The 26907-nt window shown below is 39.3% G+C and overlaps 1 protein-coding gene across 2 annotated transcripts in view; it reads left to right on the plus strand.

The window, feature by feature from the left end:
* Positions 1-26907, plus strand: part of DCLK2 (doublecortin like kinase 2) — a 153084-nt gene that overhangs the window by 71197 nt on the left and 54980 nt on the right. Inside the window, exons 3-5 of one of the 2 annotated variants that reach the window (XM_047092192.1) lie at positions 21952-22054; positions 25018-25119; positions 26007-26057. In XM_047092192.1, coding sequence (XP_046948148.1) covers positions 21952-22054; positions 25018-25119; positions 26007-26057 — 256 coding nt within the window. The remainder of the gene's footprint in view (positions 1-21951; positions 22055-25017; positions 25120-26006; positions 26058-26907) is intronic. The other variant, XM_047092191.1, reaches the window with a different exon arrangement.

Below are 26907 nucleotides of genomic sequence, written 5' to 3' on the forward strand. Positions count from 1 at the left end.
AACTTTCGAGACTTTAATACTTGAGTGGAAAAGCTAGAAAAGCATTATACCTTGTGGTTTCCTCATCCTCTCAAAAAAGGGAAGGGGCTGTACTTCTGTGTGGTGCTACCATTAGATTGTTAGGACAGGAACCGAGATCCATACTTCTGGGTGTGTGGCAGCTATTGAAGTCCTAAGACTGTAATGGTCTTCCATTAATGGAAGCTTAGTTTCCATGTGTCCTTTTATGTAATCAGTTGGTGCTCTAGAAATGTCTAATCAACATTTCTCACTGATCAAGTGTAGATTTTTGTTTATTCTGTTGAGCTGATTACCAAGCCAAACTATTTCCCCCAAGGTGACATTGCATCTGAAAGTCAAAGAGAAATGATCTGGTTTGATCTGGAGATGTGGTGTTTAAAAGGTGTTAGGAGCATCCTAGGGCTCAGTAAGTGTGCTTGGCCATTACTACGCAAGGGTAGCAGAAGGGTCCACTTCTGCAAGTTGTTGCATTTGTGTTGGTCAGGTTTCACTTTTGTTGTTGTTGTTTTTCTTCTCAGCTTCTTGGCTTAAGGCAGACTCTTGGCTCCTGTGTGCTGGCTTCCCCCAGGTGAAGAGTACTAATTCTTATGGGAGAGACTTTTCATCTGCCATAATTAGGATCTTTACTTTTGGAAAATTACTAAAATATTTCCAACATAAAAATTAATTTCTAAAAATTCCTGCATAAGACTGAAGAACACTATCATTCATTAAGGGATGCTAGCAGAGTTTTGTCAGATTTAGAAAATAAATTGTGTGGAACATACTTTTACTACGAATTGATTTGTTACTTATCTTAAATTCAAATTTAACTAGATGTTTTGTGTTGTATCTGGTAACCCTTGTTGCAGGTAATGTTGGAAGAAAATTAGAGAAAAGAAATAACTCTGCTTATATCTGGAGGGGGGAAAGGAGGAAATCAATAAAAATGTTTTCTGACAACTGCAGTTGTGAGAAAAGTTGAACCTCAGTTCAGTGTATCTGAAACTAGAGTTTTTCAAAGTTAGGCTAGAATGAGAAGGAAATGGGTAGAAAATACACAGACTGTAGGAGAGGAATGGATCATAGAAGACTAAGATATTCCCTCTCATATTGGGAAATGAAAAATTGTATATTACAGTGGAAGGGTTCTTTATAGATTACTTAATCTTGGCATCTTCTTTCCTTCTAGAAGGAACTTGGAGCTGAAATACTAAGAGGCTGTTACCTGACCACATTTTCATCATCATTTAGAGGCAGAACCTTGGCTTTGACATACCATAAGTTTAGAACTGATCGAACAAAATCATGTACTTTTGATGATGGAGACATCTAAAGAGAGCTTTCAGGTGTAAAAGTGATTATTACAGAAATTGAAACAGCAGTTACCCACTTTTAGTAACTACACTGTCCCTTCTACAGTAGCTAGGTTCACGATGTTCTCAGCATGTATTTCTGACTTATTTGGACTCTTGTAGGTATCATCCCAGTTTACCCTGCCTATAAACTAAGGGAATTTGGGTTTAATGATTTCATTGGTAACTTCTAACTCTAGGACTCAAAAATCTGTATTGTCTGAATGTCTCATAAAGAATTTACAGTCCTGTTGATATGACATACCCATATAAAATAGAGATCAGGGGTGTCTGGGTGGCTCAGTTGATTGAATGTCTGACTTTGGCTCAAGCCATGATCTCACAGTTCATGAATTTGGGGCTCGCTGCTATCAGTGCAGAGCCTGCTTGGGATCCTCTGTCCCCCTTTCTTTCTGCCCCTCCCCACTTATGCTCTCTTTCTCAAAAATAAATAAAACAACAGAGCACCTGGGTGGCTTAGTCGGTTAAGTGTCTGACTTTGGCTCAGGTTATGATCTCACAGTTCATGGGTTTGAGCCCCATGTCATACTCCACGCTGATAGTGCAGAGCCTGCTTAGGATTCTCTCTCTCCCTCTCTCTCTGCCCCTCCCCTGCTTGCTCTCTCGTCTCTCTCAAATAAAATTTAAAAAATTTTTAAAAATAAAATAAAACATTTTAAAAATAAAATATAGATCATTATAACATTAGTCAAAAAATAATCTTAGTTAAGTTAAATGAAAATTTAATATGTTTGATGTAGAAAGTAATGTTATCAGGGGTAAAGAAAGGGATAGCAGTATTTAACTGAAGTGAAACTTCCTAAAGAATAGAAGTTGATCTCAACCTTGAGAGGGCAGAAGGGTTTGAGAACTGGGGTTGCAGGGAGGGCAGGTAGGAAAAAAGCCTATGAAAAGGTACAGAAGTAAAAATGATTATGGAATGTTCTAGAAGACCAGACTGGCTATAGCATATAATTCATGCTTGGAAATAGTGTCAGCATTACCACAATCTCCATTGTCCTGTCCCTTCTTGTCCCCAGTTTCTCTACCATTGGAATTGAACCCCTCACTCTGGCTAGTCTGGCCTGCTTATTTCACCTCATAAGAAAGCCTTTCAGACTCATCTTGGATCTGACTGGATAGAAGATAAATTGGCAAACGAGTCCATTTTGTAATGGGCTAAATTATTTCACTTTTTACAGGGTATATATCTTCTTTCCTGCTTAAAGAGATGACCATTCATTTGTTACTCCTAGTTGTTGTTCCTCCAGTAGCAAGCCTTGTGCCTTGTAGTGGTAGGTGTTCAGAAACATAATGTGTTCCGAGTTGTTTTGTTCTATATGCTTGAAGACCTGGCTCGACTTCACAGATAGTGGGAAAGAAATGTGAATGCTCTTTGATGAAAGGGGTCTTCTCTTTTTCATTTCTTTTAATCCCCTCTGTGCTTGATGTAGTGCCAGGACCATGTAGCATGGCGAATATATGTGGGGAGACGTGCTCATGTGTGACTGGCAGGAATCTACAGATCATGTGTTCCAAGCCCCTAGTTTCATGAGTAAAAGAACTAATGGTTAATAAATAAGTTTTATGAGTAAAAGAACTAATGTTTAATAAATTTCTTAAAGTGAACAAAAAAAGTTTAGTAGGTGTTAGAATCCAGGTCTCCTCTCTCTAGTGAGTGTTCTTTTTTTAGGATGCCTTGTTCTTTCTCGTCTTCACTAGACAGTACAAGAAAAGTTAGCTGGATTCAGGATGTTTCATTACCTGTCTCTCTATGGCATCCGTTTCCTGTTTTAGGAGTAAAGTAGAAAGAGCCCCTCGGAGTAAGGGTACCTGGCTTCTTCCTAACCCTGCCACTGCATTTGTGTCTTAAAGAATTCACTTACCAGCTTCTATTTCCACATCTGTAAAATGGGGTGGGCTTGGGGTTTAGTGCCACATAAATTGCTATGTCCCTTGTAGGTACATCCAATAATTCAGCAGTAGTCCTGGATTATATTAACTTTTTCAGAACTTAAGAATGTTCTGTCCTCTTCCTTCCCTGTTACATAGTGTTTCCACAGCATTTGCCCCACGTAGAAGAGTGTAAGCATGTGTAGGAGTGAGGAGAGGGGAAAGGAGTTGGGGAGATGGCTCTGGGCTCTATTGTGTATAACAGACCTTCTGGTTTCCACTCGCCTGTCCTTCATTCTCTAGGTAGCTAGCACAGGGTGAAAAAACCAACCAACTCAACAGGATGAATCTTTTTGGTGTCTGATGCTCTATCTTCAGTTCGTCTTTGTTGTGGTCCATTTCGTTTGGTGTCTCAATGTCTGTGAAGCATGATAACACAAAGAACAAAAAGACAGGCTCTTCCAGAGAGTCGCCAGTGATGGAACAAAGGTTCCGAGGCATTGTGTAAGGAAACCGTGGCGGTGCCCCCTGGTGAGGTAAAGAAATGTGCCCTCTTCACCTCTTCTTAAGTGCTGAGCCTAGCCAGAGGACATGTTTTTTTCTAGAAGGCAAAGCCTTACACTTTTGGCAGCAGAGCTGAAATAGAAAAATTGAGCTTGACCTATTTCCGTAGCAGTGCGAGCCTCACATTGTCCTCTCAGGCAGTATGAAAATCCTTGAACTGGGAAACTGACAGCTGCAATCAGACACTTGCATTGAGGGAAACATCATGAATTTTAATAGGAGTGCTGCTTCTGGGTGAGGTTGGGAGGGGAAAGAGAGCCAAGCCAATTCAAACAAAAGGAGCAGAAGGGGGTTTGCTACATGTACAGCTCATGGCAGTGATGAGAGTCATATTCAAATTATTTATCCCACAATGATGTTGATGATTTAAGAGGGAAGGATTGCCGAACTCTTGTGAAGTGGAAAGGGTTATGAATCTTCCGCGATTATTAATCCCACTGTACTGAAGGCAAGGAAGGTGGGTATATCAAAACATGACTTGTTAGCAGTAGCCGTCCTCAAACACTGCACTTCAGTACCCAGGAAACGAGCCCCGGGAACCACATTGGCCACTACATAGACGATAGTGCTTCCCTCAAGGACACACCGGACAGGCGCAGACTTGTGTGTGTGTGTGCACACCCACAGAGCCACTTTCAAGTTGTCTTTCCTATCAGCCCTCTTGCATGGCAAGAGGTGCATGGCATTTCCCATTCTGAGTAGCCCTCAGCATCCTGTTTGTCCTGGGGTGGAAGGATTGGAGGTGGTGCCCGTTGTCAGACCTCTTCATGAAGAGGCTGCTTATTGGCCTCGGTATCTCCAGGGTGGTCTCTCAAGGAGAAGAGAATGTGGAAAGACCACTTCTTTTAGAACAGGGTCCCATTCCACAGCCATACCCAGTCGTGTTTGTTAGAAGCTGAGGACCGCGTTTGTGAATTAATGCAATCATGAGCCACTTTGTTCTTAGTTGTTTATATGGCCATGTTTCGTTTTAGAAGGGGGACCTGAGTGTTTATTAAAATAGAAACCTAATCATTTCAGAACCCCATTCTTCTGAATAAATCAAGAAATAATGTGTGTTTTTTTTTTAAGTGTGAATACAGCACTTAAAAAAATATGCTGCAGACTTTGTTCATCAGATTCCTCTGTTGGTGAGACTATTTAGCCTGTAAGGGTCTTTCAGCCAAAGACTGTTACCCAAGACAGCGCTGGCTGACATTCTGAATACTTTTTGGGAAGTACTGAAGAAAATCACCACACACTAAACAGGAATGGCAACTGCCATTTCAAGATGTGGTATTAAGGATAGAACTAATTTCTTGGTTTATGAGCTAGTCCTTCTGGAACTGGAGGAGAGTGAGATGAGTATATCTGTGCTGGGGAATTGGGACTCAAGCCAGACTAAGGCAGAACATGTCAGAACTGGAGACAAGGAACAGGGCCGTCCTTTACCAGGCTGTGAAGGAGGAATTCATCCTTTGTCCCCTGCCAGGGTTTATCACCAACTGGTGGAGGTGGTGGGAAGGACTTCATGGGCCATTTGGCCTGGACCTCACATTTATGAAGGATTCATATTTATTCTTCAAAAATTATCACCTAATGGGGGCACCTGGGTGGCTCAGGCAGTTAAGCATCTAACTCTTGATTTTAACTCAAGTGATGATCTCTGGAAGCGTGAGATCAAGCCCCACAGCATGGAGCCCTCTTGGGATTCTCTTTCCTCCTCTCTCTCTCTCCGACTCTCCCTCTCAGAAATTAAGTTCATTCATTTATTTAAATGAACTTAAAAAAATTACTACCTAATGAATTGATGTAGTTGTTGTAATTTCTATGCATTTAAATAATTTTTTGCACTATGTGTAGAATATATCATGATGACGATAACCCCCTTCAGCATTTCTTCTTGTTTTAGGAAGGTGAAGTGGAGTTCCTGCCTCTCAACATGGGGGAGAAACCCTTTCCCTCTTCAGCTCCTTCCCTATTCTTCAAGCATGTCCTTCCTGTCCATAGTGCTCCTGATACGAGGTCTACATGGGTCCCATTTATCTTTATCCTTGCTGTAAGCTGGAGTATTCCTTTTAAGTTAATTTAAATTGCTAGTGACAAACCCACTTTTGTGGTAGAAGATAGGTGGATGGGGCATATTGTGATAACCTTTACTTACATTTGGGATCCTGCTTGTGTTCAGATCCTTACTGCTATGCTGACCTGCCTCCATTTCTCTGTCTCACGTCTGTTTTCTGCCTAAGCCCTTTGATTCTCCATAGCCATGTCTCTGCATATGCTGGTAGTAAAAGCTACCCCCTGTGAATCTAATACTTTGAGTCACTGAACCTGGAGTCCCCTTCTCTGTGCTATTCATCCATTCATTCATGGGTAAATATTCCCTGAGTATTCTACACTCAGGCACAGTGCAGGGTGCTCTGGCTACAGTATGGCAAAAGGTGAACACAGTCTCCACGTGCTGGATGTTTTTTTCCCCATCCTCCTCAGCTGCTACAAACTCGTGCTGACCTAGGTTCCCTAAACCTCCATCTTGATATTCCTTCTGGTTTTACTCACCTGCTTAGGTTCCCAAGTTAACCTTGCCACATCGCAAGAATCCAAGGGTAACTTCTGTTCATACTGATGGGGAAATAATGTACTAAAACGTCTTCCTGGAGGGAAACTGAGAGGCTTCAAGGTTGTTTTAAGGCAGGGTACTTGCTAGTCACTCAGGTGCCATGATGGATTGGAAAATATCCAAGAAGGAAGGAGGCTCTTCTTTTCAGGCTAAATAACAGCCTCCTTGTTGGGAAGGGAATAATCAATCCCAGCTGGAGCAAAGAGACCACGTTCCCTTTGCTTTTCCATTCAAATCTAATCTAATGACATGAGTTTCTGACATGAGTAGCATTCTTGCCCAGACTTGTGGCCCCAGGGAGGGGATGGTTATTCAAGACAGCTGGCTCCTTAAGCAAGGCATATAACTTGATGATAAATGCTTACAGACAACTTCCCTTACTTGCTGATTCCAGTCTCAGTTTAATTGACACCCCTGGAGATTTGCAAAAAATAAATAGATGTTTCTTTGAAAGAATATTATTTCTCTGGATGCAAGAAAAAGATAAGAAATTGTGCATGCATACAGTTCATCAGTATTTTCCAGCTTATGGAATTCTTTAGGGAGGGATTCCTTTTATGCATTCCCTATGAAACAGAAGTTTCCTGTGCCTTTAAAACCTGTCTTGTGTTATAGTGTAGAATAAATCTGACCTGTGATTTTGTTTTTTTTCTTTAGCTTTGTCTTTTGAAAGGAACCATTTCTATGAATTAGTAATTTGAAGTCACCTTGTAGATTTTTCTTCTGAAAGCTTACATGTAGCTAAATTCAAGTTTTAGTAATTTAAAAATTGTTTGTTTTTTCCGGGGTTTATACTCCTTTGGGTCAAGAAACCCTTCTTTGGAATAACAGTTATGCCTAAATCTCTAGACCTAGATGTCAAGCATTTCTTGTACATTCCTTTCTCATAATTGGAGATGAAGTGTTGTGGGCAAAGAAAGAATTGACTCATACATCTTTTCTGCCATCTGAGAACTTGGGCACTATAATGGTTATAATATCTACACTAAAATGAATATTCTGAGAAAACAGACATTTATTTGAAAGAATTTGGAAGTATTGAGGGTATGCAGAATTTCTTTGCAGTTTATCAAAAAGACTAATGTTAATGATAAAAAATCTTATAAATCGAATTTTAGGACTGGACCAGTGAGTTGAAAAAGGGAATTAATAAGAAGCACTAAGACCTGGTGAGGTTTCAAAATCAAAGCTAGGCAAAAGACAAATTGTTTCACACCTTATATAAGTTACAAGTTGTATCACACCTTATATAAAAATTTAAAGACATACTGAACAATATTTTTGGTTGTCTGTGGATATATTCATCTATAAAATAAGGGCAAAAAACATGGCTTAGAAGGGCCCATGATAAATAACTTGACAGTATTTTCCTGAGGTGGTATAGACCTAAGGTAAGGAGGGAGGGAGCAGTGAGGCTTGGGGACCAGAAACAAAAGAGATTTTAACTTTATAATGTTTTATTTGCAGATATTAAAGGGATCTCAGGCAATCATGACATAATAACTTTTGTTAACTCTGGAAGCTGGGCATTATTTGCTATAGTCTTTGGTCTGGTCCTAGATTACTTAAATATATAAAATTACCTTGAAATGGAACCTCAAAAAAAGACTTTATTCTTAAGTTCCACATAAATCAGAGTAGTGGTGCACAATCAATAGATATAATCCTCTCTGGGTATTTGCATATTTACAGTGAGTCTTGATAAACACACAAATCTCAACTGCTGAGCTCTCTTGTTTTGAATTCTCCTAAACTAAGTAGTGTTCTAACAATTTGCAAATCAGTTATGTATATGTTAGTGTAACAAGTTTTGGCTGTGTTTCAGGAACAGGTGCCTTTTAAACAGGAAAATCTAATTGTGGTATTTGCCTCAGCCAATATCACTTTCATTTAAAAAAGGTTGTCATAAATAATTCGAATGGATGGCATGCTTTCCGTTTCTCAATAGCCACAGGCATGTAACTTATTCAGAGGATTTCTTTGGCCTGGAAGCGAGACTTTTCATTTGCTAAGAAGCTTGCACTGGGAAAAAATGTTCTCATTGCTTTTCATGTAGGATTTATGTTGGTTTGAAAATGAAAATTTTGAGTCCTTGTCATGTGAAAATAGATGCAGCTGTAGAAACCAAAATCTTATGTCTTCTGCAGCATAGAACTGCCCCACTTATTTTGGACTCAGGTCTGGTCAACTCACCAGGCTGGACCCAACAGCTTAAAACTAGGAAATATGTAAAGGGAAGTTTGGGCACAGTGTGAAATTAGGGCACAAAGCCTCTAGCACTTACCCAGTTTCCTAAACCTAATCTCTCCCTCAGCCCACTGATGTTAAATGCCGCAAACTAGAAGTAGGCAGGGGGACTGCTGAAAGGGAAATTGGGTGGTCTTTTTAAATTTTTTTTTTCAACGTTTATTTATTTTTGGGACAGAGAGAGACAGAGCATGAACGGGGGAGGGGCAGAGAGAGAGGGAGACACAGAAACGGAAACAGGCTCCAGGCTCCGAGCCATCAGCCCAGCGCCTGACGCGGGGCTCGAACTCACGGACCGCGAGATCGTGACCTGGCTGACGTCGGACGCTTAACCGACTGCGCCACCCAGGCGCCCCTGGGTGGTCTTTTTAATTACACAAGTGAAAGTTCAGAGCATAATGGCAAGGAAGGAGGAAAATAATTTTATTAAGATGAAAGCAACATAAAAAGTGGACATGATTCCTTAAAAAAATTTTTAATAGGGATCATTTTCCTACAAACGTAAATAGCCCTACTATATTACAGCGTAGTGATGGATGGTGTTTGTAGTCATAGTGCTGAGTGGTTGGTTTTTCCAGAACGAGTCTAGAATTAACTGACCAAGTTTTTCCACACCATCTTAACTAATGGATCTCTTTGTTTTGATTCCAAAGGTCTTAACTACCTGGATGCACTCACCATTTGCTGAACTGATGCCATGAGGGTGGACTAATCTGATGGTGGATTTTTATATGCAGAGACTAAATTTCTGGAAAATATTGCAGGTTTTGCCTTTATGTTAAAATTTTAAAGGTCATAATATTTGTTAATACGTGTTTATACCCTTAGCATATCCAGTCTGGCAGCAAATGGAGTCCTGTTCTAAAACCATATGATTCTAACTTGTGCTTATAATTTGTTTTTAGAGAGTTGGCCAATTCTTTTGAAGTTATCAATTTCAGAACATACTCAGTATTCCCTAAATAACAGAAAGTTGGCCTGAATTTTTATGGACCTTATGACATTACTTAGAAATTGATCCTTAAAAAGAAAGATAAATCCTAAACATAAGTTTACATGCTTGCCATTCATTTACTTCATAAAAGTAAGACCTAGAAAAGTGGTCTGGTTATTTGGATTTTGGCATGTATAAAAGCTCTCCTGACTCATCTCCGTAAGCTCTCTTACGTTGTTTTCCATAAATTGTAGATCATGCTGTGACACAGTGTGTGGTCAGGTACAAAGAGTCACACAGGCAGAGGTCAGACTCAGCTCCTTCTCCTCTGCTTGTTTGACCTTGAGCCAGTTACTTACCCTCTTTGAGCCTTTGTTTCTTTTTGTTGAAAATGGTAATCCCCGTGCCTACTTAAGGTTGTTCTGGGGGTTTAATGAAATTCATGTGTAGATGAGACTCACTGTGTAGAGTATATAGAATTAGATGTTTCATACTTGTTCCCTACTCCTTTCTGTTGGAAACAGAAAAATTTGAATTAGAAAATTGCCACCGTTGGGGCCTCTGGGTGGTTCAGTCGGTTGAGCATCCGACCTGGCTCAGGTCATGATCTTGTGATTCATGAATTCGAGCCCTGCATAGGGCTTGCTGCTGTCTGCAGAGTCTGCTTCAGTTGTGTTCTCTCTCTCTCTCTCTCTCTCTCTCTCTCTCTCGTATAAATAAACATTAATGAAAAAATTTCCTCCTTTTACTTTGGGTCTCAGTTTCCCCTTCTGTAACGCCTGTGGTTTGATATCCGTGTTTATTATTTGAAGATGGTAGAATCCTGGAGAGTGTGGACTCTGGTTCCAGTCACACCCGCTTGCAAATGTGCAGCTCCAGCTTGCCCAGGATTTGAGGAAAGCTCATAATGGTTGCCATAATAGGTTTCCTCTGACTTCCTTACCTGAATTCTTTTAAATTCTTGCGGCAGCCTCCTTCCAGTGTCGGAAAGCTCTAGAGTGTATTTGAAACTTTTTTCCTGTAGGAATTAACACTGGGATCCTCGGTGGGGGCAGTCAGAGGATCAGCTTAAAAATTACCTCATTTCTAGGAAGAGTGATCATTGTCTCTCCTCCAGAATACATTTGGTAGCCAAATAGCTATGAATTTTTCAAGATATTTTTATCCTGCTAACAGAGGTATTTCCTGAAACCAAATCTTTGATCTCAAGATTCTGTGATTAGTTGTGATTGGTGAATAGCCATTATTATGAAGAGGCTCCACTGGGAAAGGAGAGGTTAGGTCCAGTATTTTTTTTAATGGAAACAAACTAAATGTCGGGAGTTGTCTGTAGATGCAGTTGAGAAGCCCTTTACTGTCAAGTACTGTCTTCTCTTAGCTTCAGTTCTGTTTCCATGGCAACCACAGGGTCTCTAGTGCCTGGCTGAATGGTTTTACAGGAAGCTGAAAAACATTGCTATTCTAAGTAGCTTTCTTTTTACTGTACAAAGGGATCCTTCCCTTACTGTAGGCTAGCCAACATTTACTGGGAACAAAGGAGACTATTTATGCGGATTGTATTCTGGGTAGAGGGTAAAGAAATGAGGAGACCCCAGTCGCTGCTTACTGACTTGTGAATTTGTTTTTGTGGTGGTTGTTCCTAGCATTTTGGAAGATCCAAATAATTTACCTTTTCTTTATTTCAGATATGGGTTTTCCTGTTTATGTTAAGCAGAATTTATATTCTAAGTATAGAACTGGTTTTAAAAAAACAAAAGGTGGTGGTGTGTGGCTGGGATAATATTAGTTATGGTGAATTTATAGCTTTCAAGTATCTATGAAGGCAGTGTATTTAACAACAAAAAGTGCCCCATGCTAGCAATAGACACAGAAAGATAATGGCTTGGCAGTTATTAGGTTTATCCTTTATTGTATGTTAAAATTATCATTTGGATTTTCTTTACATATTAAAAAAAAAACCCTGTATTTCCATTTGTTTACATGGTAGAAAAATTATATATGGTAGAAATGTCTTTAGGGGTTCAAAATTAAATGCAGTTCCTTTCTGGCAATTTATGACTTGTGCTCATTTCTTAGGAAAGAAATCAACGGTATCAGTGCAGTTCCATTAAAAGCTGATATAATAAGTTTAATTTCAAATATAAGCCACTTCCTCGACTTCTTTTCTGAGCTCTTTCAAATTCTCTTTAGAAGTAAGTTAGAAAAAAAAAATTTTTTTTGTTTACTCTTTAGTAGAGACAGCCTTTTAAAACTGCACTCTGATAATGAAAGCCTTTAATTTTAACAGATGTGGACCTTTGTTCCTAATCTTGCTCTGTGTCTTTCATACACACAGTTAAAATCAAAGACAATCTATAGAAAATTCCAGTGCATGTTTTTTTTTTTTTTTTTTAATTTTTTTTTTTCAAAGTTTATTTATTTTTGGGACAGAGAGAGACAGAGCATGAACGGGGGAGGGGCAGAGAGAGAGGGAGACACAGAAACGGAAACAGGCTCCAGGCTCTGAGCCGTCAGCCCAGAGCCCGACGCGGGGCTCGAACTCACGGACCGCGAGATCGTGACCTGGCTGAAGTCGGACGCTTAACCGACTGCGCCACCCAGGCGCCCCTCCAGTGCATGTTTTATATGCCTGATGTTCATCATCCTTGTGCTGGCAGGCCAGGTCCAAGGACCCAGAGTGGGATCCCACAGGATCAGCCAAGAGGGTCCCTGTCTGTACGCAGAGTAGAAGAAATCAAACACGAGCCAGCAAAAGGTGAAAGCAGAGTTTATTGAAGGTACAGAGAGAGTGCAGGTACAGAGCATTTGGGAGACTCAGGAAAGGAGGGAGTCTTGTCTTTGCTTGGGGCTGAGGGTTTTTATTGAGGATCATGGTCTGATGTATGTGTTCTCTTAGGCATCCTGGAATTGGTAGTTAGAACAAAGATAAGGACCCAGGTGTCACTCCTGGGAGCCGGGGGGTCTTGGCATTGAGATATTTAGTGCCAGTGATCTGGAATATGGACATGATGGCTTCTTAGTCCTTAGATGTTGTCTGTTGTGCTGGAAGACTCCAAAGAAATCATTAACTCCTTACACCTTACAAGGAGGATATACATTAAGACATGTGTATGGCAGGGGGTGCAGATCCTAGCAAGAATAGAAACAGGAAGGGAAGCAAAGAGCAGAGTTTCACGGAGACCCTCAGTTTCCCTGTCTCAACCCCATTTCTTCTATGAAATGTAGTTCTTGTTCTGCAAGATGAGTATTTCATGGGAGCTGAGATTTTTGACCCGGACTGTATTTAGATAAGTTAATGCCAGTTTAAACTACTCCTTTACTGAGACCTAATGATGTTTCTTTTGCATTTTTATCTTATCAGGTCTTGGAAATTTTCAATAAAATAGTTTGGGAAAGTATCTCAAGAGACCCTTATTTAATACATCCTCAAGTCTGACTAGCACCAAATGGCAGATTTAATAGCAAATTGCTTTGCTTTAAATGTCCTCTACCAGATGGTTGCAGTAGTAGGCTTCATAAGTAATTTTTCTCAGGTAACCCTGAAATAATGATGTAAGGAATGTACTTTTTGAAAGAACTTGCATGATCTAAAATGAGTTTTTAAAAGTTATTTTAAGGTATCTAGAGCCAACATTTGATGAAGTATTTGCTGATGTTGGGGGAGATCATCAAGACGTGACTACTGGTTGACCTGTGAGTGGGATGTGGGTGGTCAGAGGCTCCATGCCCTTTCCCCTGTTCTTGGAATGTGGGTTCTGCTTGTCTTCTCCACTCCCAGGGGCTGCTCCAAAGACATAGCTTTGAGATTATGTGCGTTGAGAATATCTGCATGATATACGTGACTGAATCCAGTTAAGACTTCTATGTGAACTTTGAAGGTTTGACAGGCAAGTGTGGGGATCCAGTTGTCTTGCTGCCACCCAAGACAAGTTTCGTGTGCAAGCTGCCTTTGCTGGTTAAAACTGCCATCTACCAACCTGGAGTTGTCTGCCTCTTTGTTTTTTTCCTGACCACTAAACAAGGGGCCAGTTTCAGATTTCATCCGGGACAATCTCAAGAAGGTTTTGAACCAACAGCTGAATATTTTCTTTCTTTCTTTTTTGTTTTTGTTTTTTGTTTTTTGTTTTTTGTTTTTTTTTTTTAGTTATTTTGAGAGAGAACACAAGGCGGGAAGGGGCAGAGAGGAGGAGACACAGAATCTGAATCAGGCTCCACGCCATCAGCACAGAGCCAGATGCAGTGCTTGAACTCAGGAACTGTGAGATCATGACCTGAGCTGAGATCAAGAGTTGGATGCTTAACCAACTGTGCCACCCAGGTGCCCCCTTAAAAAAAATAAAATAAAATAATGTTTATTTTTGAGAGAGAGCACACAAGCAGGGAAGGGGCAGAGAGAGGGAGAGAGAGAATCCCAAGCAGGCCACTGTCAACACAGAGCCCAACACAAGGCTTGATCTCAGAAACCATGAGATGATGATGACCTGAGCTGAAGTCGGACACTCAACAGACTGAGCCCTCCAGGCACCCCTGAATATTTTCTTTAAAGAGTTATAGGATTTGACTGGTGTATTCAAAGAGGTTATAGATTATCTTGGCATAGAAAGCCAATATCATAAATCTGGGAACAAGGACTACCTTGCATGATAATGAGTTGATAGAGATTGATTGAAGGAGTGTGGAGCCTCTAGAGAAGGGCTATTTGGAGGAAATGGGATTCAGGGCATTTCATTAATTCAACAGAAATGTACTGAACGAACCTTTTATATTAGATGTTATGTACTGTGCTGGAATTATAGCACAAGTAAACAAGACTGTGTCCCTAAATGTATGGAGCTCACAGTCTGGTGAGAGGTCCAGACACAAAACCAGGCAGTTACTTCAATGATAATGTCTATGTTGGGCGAATTACAGAGTACTAAGGGTACACCTGGATTTGTAAGGAGCAACAGATTTCGTTGAAGATTTCTTTGAGGATGTATGAAGCTGAAACAGAAATCCCAGTGGACGTTGCTATTTACCCACTTAAAATAGGGTTCCTTTTTTTCTGCACTTAACTTTTTGGACACAGTCTCCTAAGCTTTTCTTAGAAACTAAAATATTTAGATTTTAGAATTTTATAGTAAGAAGAGATCTTATAGAAATCCAGCCTGTTTTACCACCAGCACCTTTGTAACTCTGGAAAGGAGAAGAAATCCAAGATTTCCAAAGTGTGCCAATGGGTCAGGATAAATAGACCTCCTCTCATTCATAATGTGAGTGAGTGTTCAGGGAAGATTACATCTCTGTATCCTCTACCTTTTTTCTTTTAAGGAAAGGTTTTATTCTCCTAACACATGCATCGTATCTTTGTCAGACCTCAAGCCTTTGTATCTGCTTCTATCTTTAACAAAGGAGAACAAATAGGGAAATAAAAAAAAAATAGTTGAATCTGTTAGTCTATGTAATCTATTAAGAACTAGCACTAAAATTATGGCTGCTACCCAGTCACCCTGACCTAATTAATCTGTCTCCTAAAGGATAGGAAAAATTACTGTTTTTAAATGGCCCACATTCCTTTGGAAAGCTTAGATATGCTCCCATAGATATATTATTTCTCAGTTGGATGTTTCCCCATTAGATCCTACTGATTGCTTTAATTTTGTACCTTAGCAGAAATATCACTTCCCCCTGGTTTATGTAGCTTCTTTCATGAGCCACATAACATCCATTATTCCTGAAGAGCTTCTTGCATTGAAAAATTTAGAAGCAGACAGTAAGAGGTCTTCTAAACTGATACACTTTTCTCACCCTTGTTAAGAATGATTCTCAGATATTATTCGTTGTATTGATATGTTCTTTTCAGAGTCACATTTAGTGACACAGCCAATAACTCAATGTTAAATCCCAGTTTTTAAAATTTATGATAAAAGGAATGAGACCACCACAGGTAAAGAACAAGAAATATGTTGAAAAACATAAAGGAATTATGTAAGTGTTCAAATATATGAAATATTCTCAAGGCATTGGGTATTTTATTTTATGAGATGTTCTTTTTGTGCTTCTTTATTCCTGTAACTGTCACGGTGCTCTTCCATTATAGTATTGTCTTATTGTAACATTTTGAACGGTAATTTGAATGATAATTGTTACTTTTCTTGTCCATTTCTACCAGTAGACTGCATGCTTCTTGGCTTTTGTTTATGCCCGGCATATTATAGGTACTTGGTTAATGTTAGACTGAATGTACAGTGATAAATTAATGTGATTCCCGTCGATGAGAAATACCATTTTTCATCATTGATGAGAAATTTATTTTAGTTTACATCCGACCCTGGCATTTTGTCAGATATTTCACTTTGAAAAGTATTGACTGAGTTTGGGACGCTACTAGGAACAATTAAATATGTAGTCCATATGCTTGTAAAATGTAAGCATGGGCAAATAATGACTGTATTATATGGAGGCTTAGCATTACACAAATATAATTTTAGCATAAAATTGGAATGATATGCTCACAGTCTCTTTTCCTCTGCATTATCTAAAAATGTTGACCTTGGGGTGCCTGGGTGTCTTGGTTGGTTGATTGCCTGACCCTGGATTTCAGTTCTGGTCATGATCCCAGGGTGATGGGATGAAGCCCTGCATGGGGCTCCAATTAGAGACAGAAAAATTCAGATATCCTTTTTTTTAATTAAGATATCTTAAACTCCCAGAAATTACATACAGAAATATGGTTCATGTAATGTACATATACACATATGTATACATATACAGGTGAAATATTTATAAATATGTTTATATGTACATATTAAAGAATAGTTTCTACCATCAGCCTACTGGAATAAGAGGAGCACTTGGGTGGCTCAGTAAGTTAAATGTCCAACTCCTGATTTCCATTCAGGTCATGATCTCACAGTTAGTGAGATCAAGTCCCCCATCCGGCTCTGTGCTGACAGCATGGAGCCTGTTTGGGATTCTCTCACCCACTCTCTCTCTCTCCCTTCCCCTGCACTCTGTCATGCAGTTGCTCTCTCTCAAAATAAACTTGAAAGTTTATTTTTAATGTTTATTTATATTGAGAGAGAGAGAACATGTGTGAGTGGGGAAGGTGCAAAGAGGGAGGGAGAGCATCCCAAGCAGGCTCTGCTCTGTCAGCACAGAGCCCAACAGAGGACTTGATCCCGTGAACTATGAGATCATGACCTGAGCCAAAATCAAGAGTTGGATGTTTAACCAGCTGAGCCACCCAGGAGCCCCACAAAATAAACTAAAAAAACAAACAAACAGTATTTGAGGCCATGAATTAATGAAAATGAAGAAATAACCACTGCTTTCACATGTGATCACATTTAGTCTTTAAAGATGAGATGAAATTGGTATCTTGCTTAAGGTTTCTGCATGTTAAAAAAAGAAAAAGGAGGAGGTGAGGTGGTCAGGTTCAGGCTCAGCAGTGTAATGATACAAAAGCTTATCCTCAGCAAATGCTTCCTGTGTTTTTAGTTAATACCGTAAGGTGAGTTTCCTCTACAGTGAAAGTGAAATTCCAGTTGTATTTTAGTTAACACCATAAGTTGAGTTTCCTCTACAGTGAAAGTGAAAACAACTAAAACCTGCTCATTCTCCTTCCATGGATGTTAGTTTTGGTTTACTCATCAACTTCTCTGCTGGTGTTCTCTTACTAGTGAGTTTTAACTTTACGGTTTTGTTGATCATAGTAATGACAGTCCAAACAGTCCATATCTGTATTGTGAAAAATGTGAACAGAGACTTGTATTTTTTTAGAGGTGTGGGAGAGGGAGGGACGGAGAAAGTGGGGAGACAGGCAGAGGGGAGAGAGAATCTTAAGGCCCTATCCCATGACCTTGGGATCATGACCTGAGCTGAAATCAAGAGTCAGACCTTAACTGACTGAGCCCCTCAGGTGCCCATGTAGACTTGTATTTTAAGTCAGCACCAGTAGAGGGAGAGAATATTCCCATTCATTCCTTATTTACTTATTATCAGTGCAGTCTATCATCTGTGTTTATATCAATTTTCTTCTCTTGACTAGTCAGATACAACCCCATGAAATTGTAAGAATTCCAGCTTTAAAGGTTTTGATTTTTCTAAAACAATATATGGACTGGATAACTTCTTTTGTTTCAGAACCGAGAGTTTCTGTCATGCAGACTGTGGGATCGTAAGTGGACCCTTAATGCTGCTTGGGGGCCATCATTGTTTCCCTCTTGGGACAGTAAACCACATTATTTGGGTGTGATGGGGAGCTGGTAGGCAGAGGGTTTAGGGTCAGGACCCGGATGGGGGCAGGGCTCCTCTTTTAGTTAGAGACACTACACTGTACAGTTTCTTTAAATAAGAGCCTTTGCTGAGGACATAGCAAATCCGACCTGTTCCTTTCCCCTTTCAGAGTAGAGGCAACAGGTATTCATTACACTAATAACGAGTAATTCCCCACAATCCCAGATTGCAATTTTACACCTTTTCTTCCTCCTCAAACCTGCTGTACATCCTCTCTCAGCCTCACTTTCAGGTGATGACTTTGTTTCAGTTTTCTCGGTGAAGTAGGAAGCAATCAGGAAATGTGCGCCAGCCCCACCATGTGTTCCCACCTAGCAGCATCGACCTGGATTCCTTTGCTGGGAAGACTGACCATGGTCTCATGCAAGGTCATTCCCGTCTGCACTCTGTTCCCATCCCCTCTCTCTTACAAAGGGACACAGCTCCAGCAGGTCTCTCCTTTCTTTCTTGTGCCACCGTCTTTCTCCTGCCTACTAGATCCTTTCAACAGTGTAGTATTGTGTTATTTCTCTCATCTTAAAAAGCAAGTTCAGGGATGCCTGGGTGGCTTACTCAGTTGAGTGTCCAACTCTTGATTTTGGCTCTGGTTATGATCTCACGGTCTTGAGATTGAGCCCCTGCTTTGGGCTCTACACTGGGTGTGGAGCCTGCTTGAGATTCTCTTTTTCTGTTTCTCTCTGTCTCTCTCAACCCCTCTCCCTCTTATTCTCATTCTCTTTCTTTAAAAATTAGAAAAAAAAGGGGCGCCTGGGTGGCGCAGTCGGTTAAGCGTCCGACTTCAGCCAGGTCACGATCTCGCGGTCCGTGAGTTCGAGCCCCGCGTCGGGCTCTGGGCTGATGGCTCAGAGCCTGGAGCCTGTTTCCGATTCTGTGTCTCCCTCTCTCTCTGCCCCTTGCCCGTTCATGCTCTGTCTCTCTCTGTCCCAAAAATAAATAAACGTTGAAAAAAAAAATTTAATAAAAAAAAAAAAATTAGAAAAAAAAAATTCTGCTAACCACAGACTCCGCTTCCTCCTTCTGCTAATCTTCCCATTTTTTCCAGTCCAAGCTCCTTGTAAGAGTTGTCTATATCCGTGTCTCCAGTTCTTCTGCTATTGTTTTTTTCAAGAAAAATGTTTAATTTTTTATTTTGAGAGAGCACAAGCAGGCGAGAGAGGCAGAAGGAGACAGAGGAATCTCAGGCAGGCTCCACACTCCACACAGAACCCAACAGGGGGGGCTGGATTTCATGACCATGAGATCATGACCTGAGCCAGAATCAAGAGTTGGACACTTAACCAAGTGAGCACCCAGACGACCCTCTGCTATTCTTTTTTAAAGGTGCTGCAATTAGACCTTCTCTTTAACCATTCCACTAAAACTAGTTTTCATCTTTAAGAGCCCACCAATCTCTGTGTTGCTGATTTGGTGGTCACTTCGCAAGGTTCATCTTACTTAGCTGTTGGTAACATTGACACAGGTGATTCCTCTCTCCTCCCTCATCCTTGAAACACTTTCTTGACTTGTTGTCCAGCATACTACTGGCTCTTGTTTTTCTTCCTCCCATTCTGGCTACTCCTTCTTAATATTCTTTGCTGGTTTTGCTTCTTCTGTTTGACCTTATAATGTTACTGTGCTTCAGAGCTCAGGCTTTAGATCTTTTCCTTAGGTGCATTCATTGCCATAATTGATCTCAAGATTTTAAATACCATCCATATGCTGGTGAGTTCCAAATTTCTACCTCCAGCCTTTATCTCCCCCATGAAATTCAGATTTGTGTATGTCTAACTTTCTGCCCACCACCTCCACCTGGATGTTTAATAGCCATTTGACATTTAATGTTCCAAATCTGAATTCATGAGCACCCTCTCCACCATGAAACTTGTCCATTACCTTGTATTCTCTCCTATTACAGTTAATGACAATCCCAACTTCTTAGTGGCTCAAACCAAAAACCCTGAGCTATCATATTCTCTCTTCTTTCATATCCCCTTATCCAAGGGGTAGTGTAGCCCCTTCTCACTACCTCCACTCCCAACACTTTTGCACAAACCATTCTCATCTCTTGCCTGATGTAGCAATAGCCTCCAACTATGCTGTCTATGCTTGCCCTTTTACAGTCTAGTCTGAGCATGGTGTCATCCTCTTAAAAGGGAAGTCATGTGATGGTCCTCTGCTCTGAAGCCTCCAATGGTTTTATGTCTCAGAGTAAAGCAGAGCCCTTACCAATGGCTGACAGGGCCCCATGTCATCTGCTCTGTGTCCCCTTACTTCTCTGATCCACTCTTCCCCCTCTTTTACTCTGTGCCAGGACTTTTCTTGTGAATGTGCCAAGTGTGATCTCTCCGCAGGGTCTTTGCACATTCTGTGCTGTCTGCCTAGATCACTTTTCCCACGTGCTTGTTCCTTGGTCTCTCTTAATATTGTGTTTAAATGTAACCTTTGCCCGAGGCCTTCCCCAACCACCCTGTTTAGTTTTGCAACACCCATCCATGCATTTACTGTTCTCCTTCTTTGCTTTATTTTTCTTCATAGCACTTACTGCCTTTTGATATTGTATAAATTTACTTACATGTTTTTATTGTGTTTCTTTTCACACTTGCTTTGGAAGGACAGATATTTTTTCTCTTGTTATTTCTTTACTAATGTTTCTATAGCATCTAGAATGGTGCCTGGCACATCATAAATGCTCAAAACAAATTTAATACTCTAGGAGGTATGTCGTGTCCTGAGTCAAAATACATGTTTGTTTAAACCAGTTGTGTCACTTATTCATTTCATAACGACCATTCCTTGAGAGTAGTATTTGAGGCAAATTGGAGCCTAATTGATAGTTATATAATTTGGTTAACTATTTAACCAAATGTGCATTCATTGCCTGGAAACTGAGCCAAAGGGAGGCAGGCATCTCTTGGAAACCATGTTTGGGAAAGCCAAACTTAACACTGACAGGTGAAATCATTAGAAGATTGATTAGGAACATCTAAATAATATAAAACCACTGTTTTGATCTCTTATAGTCCCTCGACTTGTTAAATACTTCTTTTCCATATAATAAGGAACTTAATGGTCTACTTTGGCATTTATTCTAGTCAAATACCAACACATTTAGTACCGGATAAAATATTTCCTTGTAATAAAATCAATTGCTCAATCCTTCTAAGAACCCCACGAACTGTGAGATCTTGACCTGAGCCGAAGTTGGACACTTAACTGACTGAGTCATCCAGGTGCCCCAGCAATGATTTTTTTTTTAACTTTATAATTATTACTGGGAAAAGAGTACTTTAAAAAAAAAAAGAGGACCTCATGTAGCCAGTTGAAAAACAGGTAAAAGTGGAACCTACCTATGTCCAAAGTCTAGGAGGATAGTTGTCCTCGACACTGGGATGAGCGGATGAATGTCCTCCCTGTGGGGGATCCAGTTTCTGTGGAATCTCAAAATGAGACAGTGTGTGTTGCGAGCCAGGGAGTGAAAAAAGAATATGAAATTAAGACTATACATTTAGGCATAGGGCCTTATAAGGGCCCTGAAGCCTCCTCTGATGTTAATGATCATGTTGGTGATGGAGATGAGCATTTACACCTTGAGCACTATTCCAGGCAGTTTCCATACATTATTCCCCAAAACAACCTAAGGCACGCTGTACCAGAGATACAGAGAAGTCATGCCCAGGGTCACACAGCTGGGAAGTGGAGTTGTTAGAAGAATGACGAAGGGGAGAAATGAAGAAATTAAACTGAGAACAGAGACCTCCATCAACCTCAGCCTTGCCACCTGTTATGCAGGGAGACGTGGAAAACTTCACTTCACCTTGCGTGTATGTCCTCCACTTGACTTGTGAAACAGACATATTGATGCCAGCTCTGAACTCCTTGTTCTGTTGTTCTGAGGTCAGGGAAAGCGTGTGGAAGTGCTTTGTGAAGAGTAGAGTGCTTGGAAATGTAGTATGACATGAAATCGATTTTCATTCCAACTCAGTATTATAGGGGAGGCTATGAATTTTGCTGACTTTTTATTTTAGTTCTAAGGTTTCTAATTTACTTCTGATGTTTCTAATTTATTTCTTGGATGTGATTTTTTTTTTTTTAATTTTTAGGTTACTTGTCTGCAAGACTTTTTTGGTGATGATGATGTTTTTATTGCTTGTGGACCTGAAAAATTCCGTTATGCCCAAGATGACTTTGTCCTGGATCACAGTGGTAAGGCAATTCTTTGTCTTGATAACTCTGAAATGGAGGCTTGGGGTGGTCTGGCATGTTGAAGAAAGGGGACATTGGCCGTATTCTTTTTGAACTAACGAAAGCATTTGCCTAGTTGTAAAAAACAAACAAAAAATTTAATTCAAGTACTTTTCAATTTTTAGCCATTTTAGTTCTCTTTTTACTGCATTCTTTTGTCTCTGAAATGGATTTCCTGCCCTGTTTCAGAACAGGGGCTGGCTCTGCCACCATAAATATATGGATTGTATTGAATCTGAAATGGTTAGTGATAGAATTTCCATGTGCATAATTGGATACGTAAAAGGATAATAACTAAATTGTTGATAATAATTGTCTCAGGTTCTTTTTTTGTCTCGTTCTGTTTGCAACTTAAAAAAAATAATGACATGCATTGTTCATATTTGCAGGAAAAAAATGAAGCTATTTTCATTGATACAATAAGAAAACCCCTTTCTCCAGAGTATGCAGTTTTCAACTTTTTAGCAATAACTCCACTGAGTTCGAGTGTATTGATTCTGGAAAATTACTTTACCCTGTTGTCTTGAATTAATTTAAACCTATTACAGTAATACTAATTATTTTAGCTGAGAGTCAATTTCCTCTTTAAATGAAATCCTACAGACATAACATTTCCCATAGGAGAGGGATGTTAGAGATACACTCTTGAATTTCATGAATCAGAAAAGTTGGCTTTTCAAACATTAGGCTGATGGTATCCCCTTTCCAGTTGTAGTGATTCTGACCATCCAGAACTGGAGAAACGTATTACCAAATAAATAGTGTGATCCATAAACTTGTTAAAATTTGAGATGATACATTTTGTGGTACCAAATTTCCTTGTGTAATTCTTTCTTGTTACTCTGTGTCAGTTACCTTGGGGATAATTTATCTACTTTGTGCTTGGGCCTCATTTATCTATACTTTTTTGTTTTTGTTTCATTTTTTCACTGCTGCCACATTTCTTTGAGGGTTCCTGTACTGTTTTATATTCTGTTGGACTGGCCCTGGTTTAAACTGGTACTACCACTGGAAAGAAGTGCAAGGAATGTCCTTTTGTATTATGTGTGCTAATACTTTCCCCTGTTCTCAGGGATGACTAAGGTTGACAAACTGTGTGTTTGCATTATCCTCTGTATTTTACATCTTCCTTGATTTTAGCTTAATTTCCATTTCGTAATATTTCTTTCATATCAATATTAGTAAATTAGAAAGCTGAGACACTTTAATACATTATATATTTTAGGTTATAAAGTTAATTTGGGTAACAACAACAAAACACTTACTGAGCACGTACTATCTATATAGCAGTCATTGTTCTCTGTGCTGTATGTGTATGTTATAAACTTCCGCAGCCAGTTTTATCATTCATAGTTTTTGTTGTTAGCTACTGATGACCTCCAATAGTGAAAGGTGGGTGAGAGCTACTAATTTCTTCCCTCGCCAGTTACTTAACCTTCTGCATACTGGGGGTAACTGGCTTTTTGATAAGATTTTGTGAGGGTTAAATGAGTTAATATAGGTAAAGCAGTTAGTGCCTATAATATAGTATGCACAATTGCATACTATTATGTTACTGTTGTTGTAAATGTCATTATTGTATCACCACCATCAGGCCATAACATTAGACCTAATTCTGCCACTGTTGTATTTATTAGGGGGCAAAGTTGTTGTTGCTTTTAAAATCAGTTATTTTAATCTTAATTAAAGATTGTGTTTAATCTTAACAAAGTCCTAACTCTTTATCCTTTTAGGATTCTGACATCTTGCATTAAAGATTCAATAAAATGCTAATGTTGTCTTAGCCAAGTAACAAAATACTCCTTTGAAGAGCTGGCTTCGGGGATGGGCTTAGAGTCCTATAATGAGGGTGTAGCATTGAAGTTCTAGTTATTGGTTCTCTACATGTGCATTTGTGCTTATAAAAGAGTGGCAGTGCCTTTAAGGTGATTCTGACTAACACACACACCACTCCTTTCAACAGTGGAGTACTTTTTAACATCCATAATGCTAATTAACTAAACTGAGGTTGCCACAGCCTCCTTCAGAGTAAGGTTTTGATTAGGGTCTTTCACATGCTAACTAGCCTCCCCTGGTGTGTATTTTCCTGATTAGTGTACTTCACATGTTAATTTATTGCCCCTGAGGTATAGATTTAAAACCAACCCACATTTTAATCTTACTGCATAAATTGAAGTATTTTAACATAAATTACAGACAATATGTTATCTAATCTAATCTTTATAACAAATTTAGGAAGCAGATTTTATTCTTATTCCAATCTCATAGGGGAAAAACCTGAAGCTTAGAACCTAACCTATGTCCCCCAGTTAGCAAAATCGAATCCGTGAGTCATTCAAAATCTGCATGACTCCAAAACCCATGTTGTTAGTTATTCAAATTAGTAGTGATTATTTTAGCTGTAATTAGTTCTGGTACTCTAAATGCTATTTTATTGGGTAATTTATGGAAAAACCAAAGTTATTGTTTAAATTAGCTAGTTTCCTCATTTTTGATGCTCCATACTTAGGGAAAGTGGAAAAAGCAAGATGGTAAGGAGTTCCATACCCTTTAAAAATAAGATTATCAGAGTTGGGAGAGAATAATAAGATTGTAGCCTTTTGCTCTCAATGCTACTGACGAAAAAAAGAAGTTGCACATGTTTGGATTAGGTTCTATCCATGTGATCAAGTTAGGACATTGGGATTTCTATGTTCATTAAGAACTCCACTGCAATGATGAGGTGTGGTCTACAAGATGTGTGCTTCACTAAGGATAACCTCAGGTGTACTTTTGGGACAGTTGCTCTGTATATTAACGTTGTTTAACAATAATAGGAAAACGATCCAGGAATGGTTCTAAGCAGTAGACTTATGTTCACGTGTGATCTTCCCTTGGTTAGTATCTCAACCAGACTTAATTAATGCACTTTCCTTCCTTTCTAGAATGCCGTGTCTTGAAGTCATCTTATTCTCGCTCCTCAGCTGTTAAGTATTCTGGATCTAAAAGCCCTGGGCCCTCCCGACGCAGCAAATCACCAGCCTCAGGTGGTTAATCATTCTCCTTTCAGTATTCTTTGATTATTATGAACTCCTAGTTTTTCCCATGTTTGTATGCAGCTTGGTTCCAAAACAACATATAGGTGACGTGACTTTTAGAATCAAACGTTTAAGTCTGTTTCTCAGAGTTGTCATAAATGTGCCAAGACACTTGTTTGTTTTGTCCTGACATATTTTCTTAAGAACAGTCATTATCTAGAATCTTCTCCTGGTATTTACTTAGAAGTGCTTCTTCGCATTGTGCCCATTGCATATTATTTTTTAACTTTGTGCTATCTGATTGTGAATATTTTCTTCTCTTACTGGTTTAAAACATATATAGACACATCTAACACAGAAATGGATTTACTTGAAGAGTTTCACAGGTGTTTCCTTCTTTAAGCAATTAAATAGTAGCAAAGATTATTATTGGAGTTAGTACTTATTTAAGAGTCAGATTTACCTGTAATTAATTTTCTTTCAGGTTCTAAACCTGTAGATTTGTCCTAATTTTGAATGCTTTGGTGTACTTTTTTAAAAGCTAAAAACATCTATCAATATCTTGATATATTCTATAAGATTTGTCTATAGTAATTATAAATAATTTTGTAATATCATTTACTATTAAAGAAGGGATTGTGAAAAACCCTGATTTTACGTATGGGAAATCTAGAACATTATGAAAGTAGTATCAATAAAAACTACCTCAAGCATCAGGCTCTTTATAAAAGACTGAGTTTTTTGAACATTATGCTTTTCACTGGTTCCCCTTCAGCACCCATCCCACTTGACTTAGGTCAGGTTGTTTTACCCTTTTTTTGTATATGTGTTCAGACCTGCTGAATAACTGCTCTCCTTACTGTCTCCTCCTCCTTGTATTCACTGAATGTGTACAGTTAAGAGGGGTGGCCATCACTCCAGTGCCTACTCTGCAGCCAGATCCCCAGGTGAGCCATGATTAGTATGGCTTTGTCGCTCTGCTGGGTTTTTTTCGTTTTTGTTTTTTGCCACATTTCTGTTTCCTTTTGCTCCATTTCCATGAACGTATCTGGCTCGTACCAGTGTACCTGTGTGCACTGTGGAATGCTTCACGGTGCTTAGGATGCCTCAGCCTCCTGTGTTTATTAGAAAACCGGTCGTTGTCAGATTGCCAGATGCCTCTGTATGTACTTGTAGGACAAAGCGGTGAAGAAGCACACCACCTCCAAGGGCCTACCTTCTAGTTAATTTTGGAAAATACTCTGTTATTGAAAAAGTAATATGAAAATGGCCATAAAAGCAATTAAATTCTTCTGTTCTCCTTCCCCTTCTAGTCTTACCTTCCTCCCCACCCTACAGCTAATAGGCCCAAGACTCTTCTAAAAATATTGACAATATGAATATTTTTAACTGAAAGCATTTCTCTACCGTGGACCTTATTTCAAATCATATTATGCTTTCTGTAAAGTATCTCAGATACAAAGAAAGCTAATATAACATGAAATTTGCATAAATACAATTACCTGAGCTTACCATAGAGTCAAATGTAGATTTTTGTCAGGTTCTTAGCTTTTGTTTTAGCCATAGGTTTACAGAGGTTTATCATAACAGTAAAATAAATAGAAGTGAGGAGAGTGATTCAGGAATCAGACATTATAATGAATCTAGTACATACTAAACTAAAAACATGTTTCATAATCATATTTGTATAAAGAAAGATTTATTCAAATCTTTTTAACTTGGATTTGGAATGCTTACAAGTTGACTCAAAAAATCTTAACATGGCAATACCCTCAATGTTTAAGTCCATATGTGCAT

The sequence above is a fragment of the Lynx rufus genome, unplaced genomic scaffold (genome assembly GCF_022079265.1).
Source record: "Lynx rufus isolate CCGP_SWC_20201006 ecotype Redwood Valley unplaced genomic scaffold, mLynRuf1.p SCAF_3, whole genome shotgun sequence".
NCBI lineage: Eukaryota > Metazoa > Chordata > Mammalia > Carnivora > Felidae > Lynx > Lynx rufus.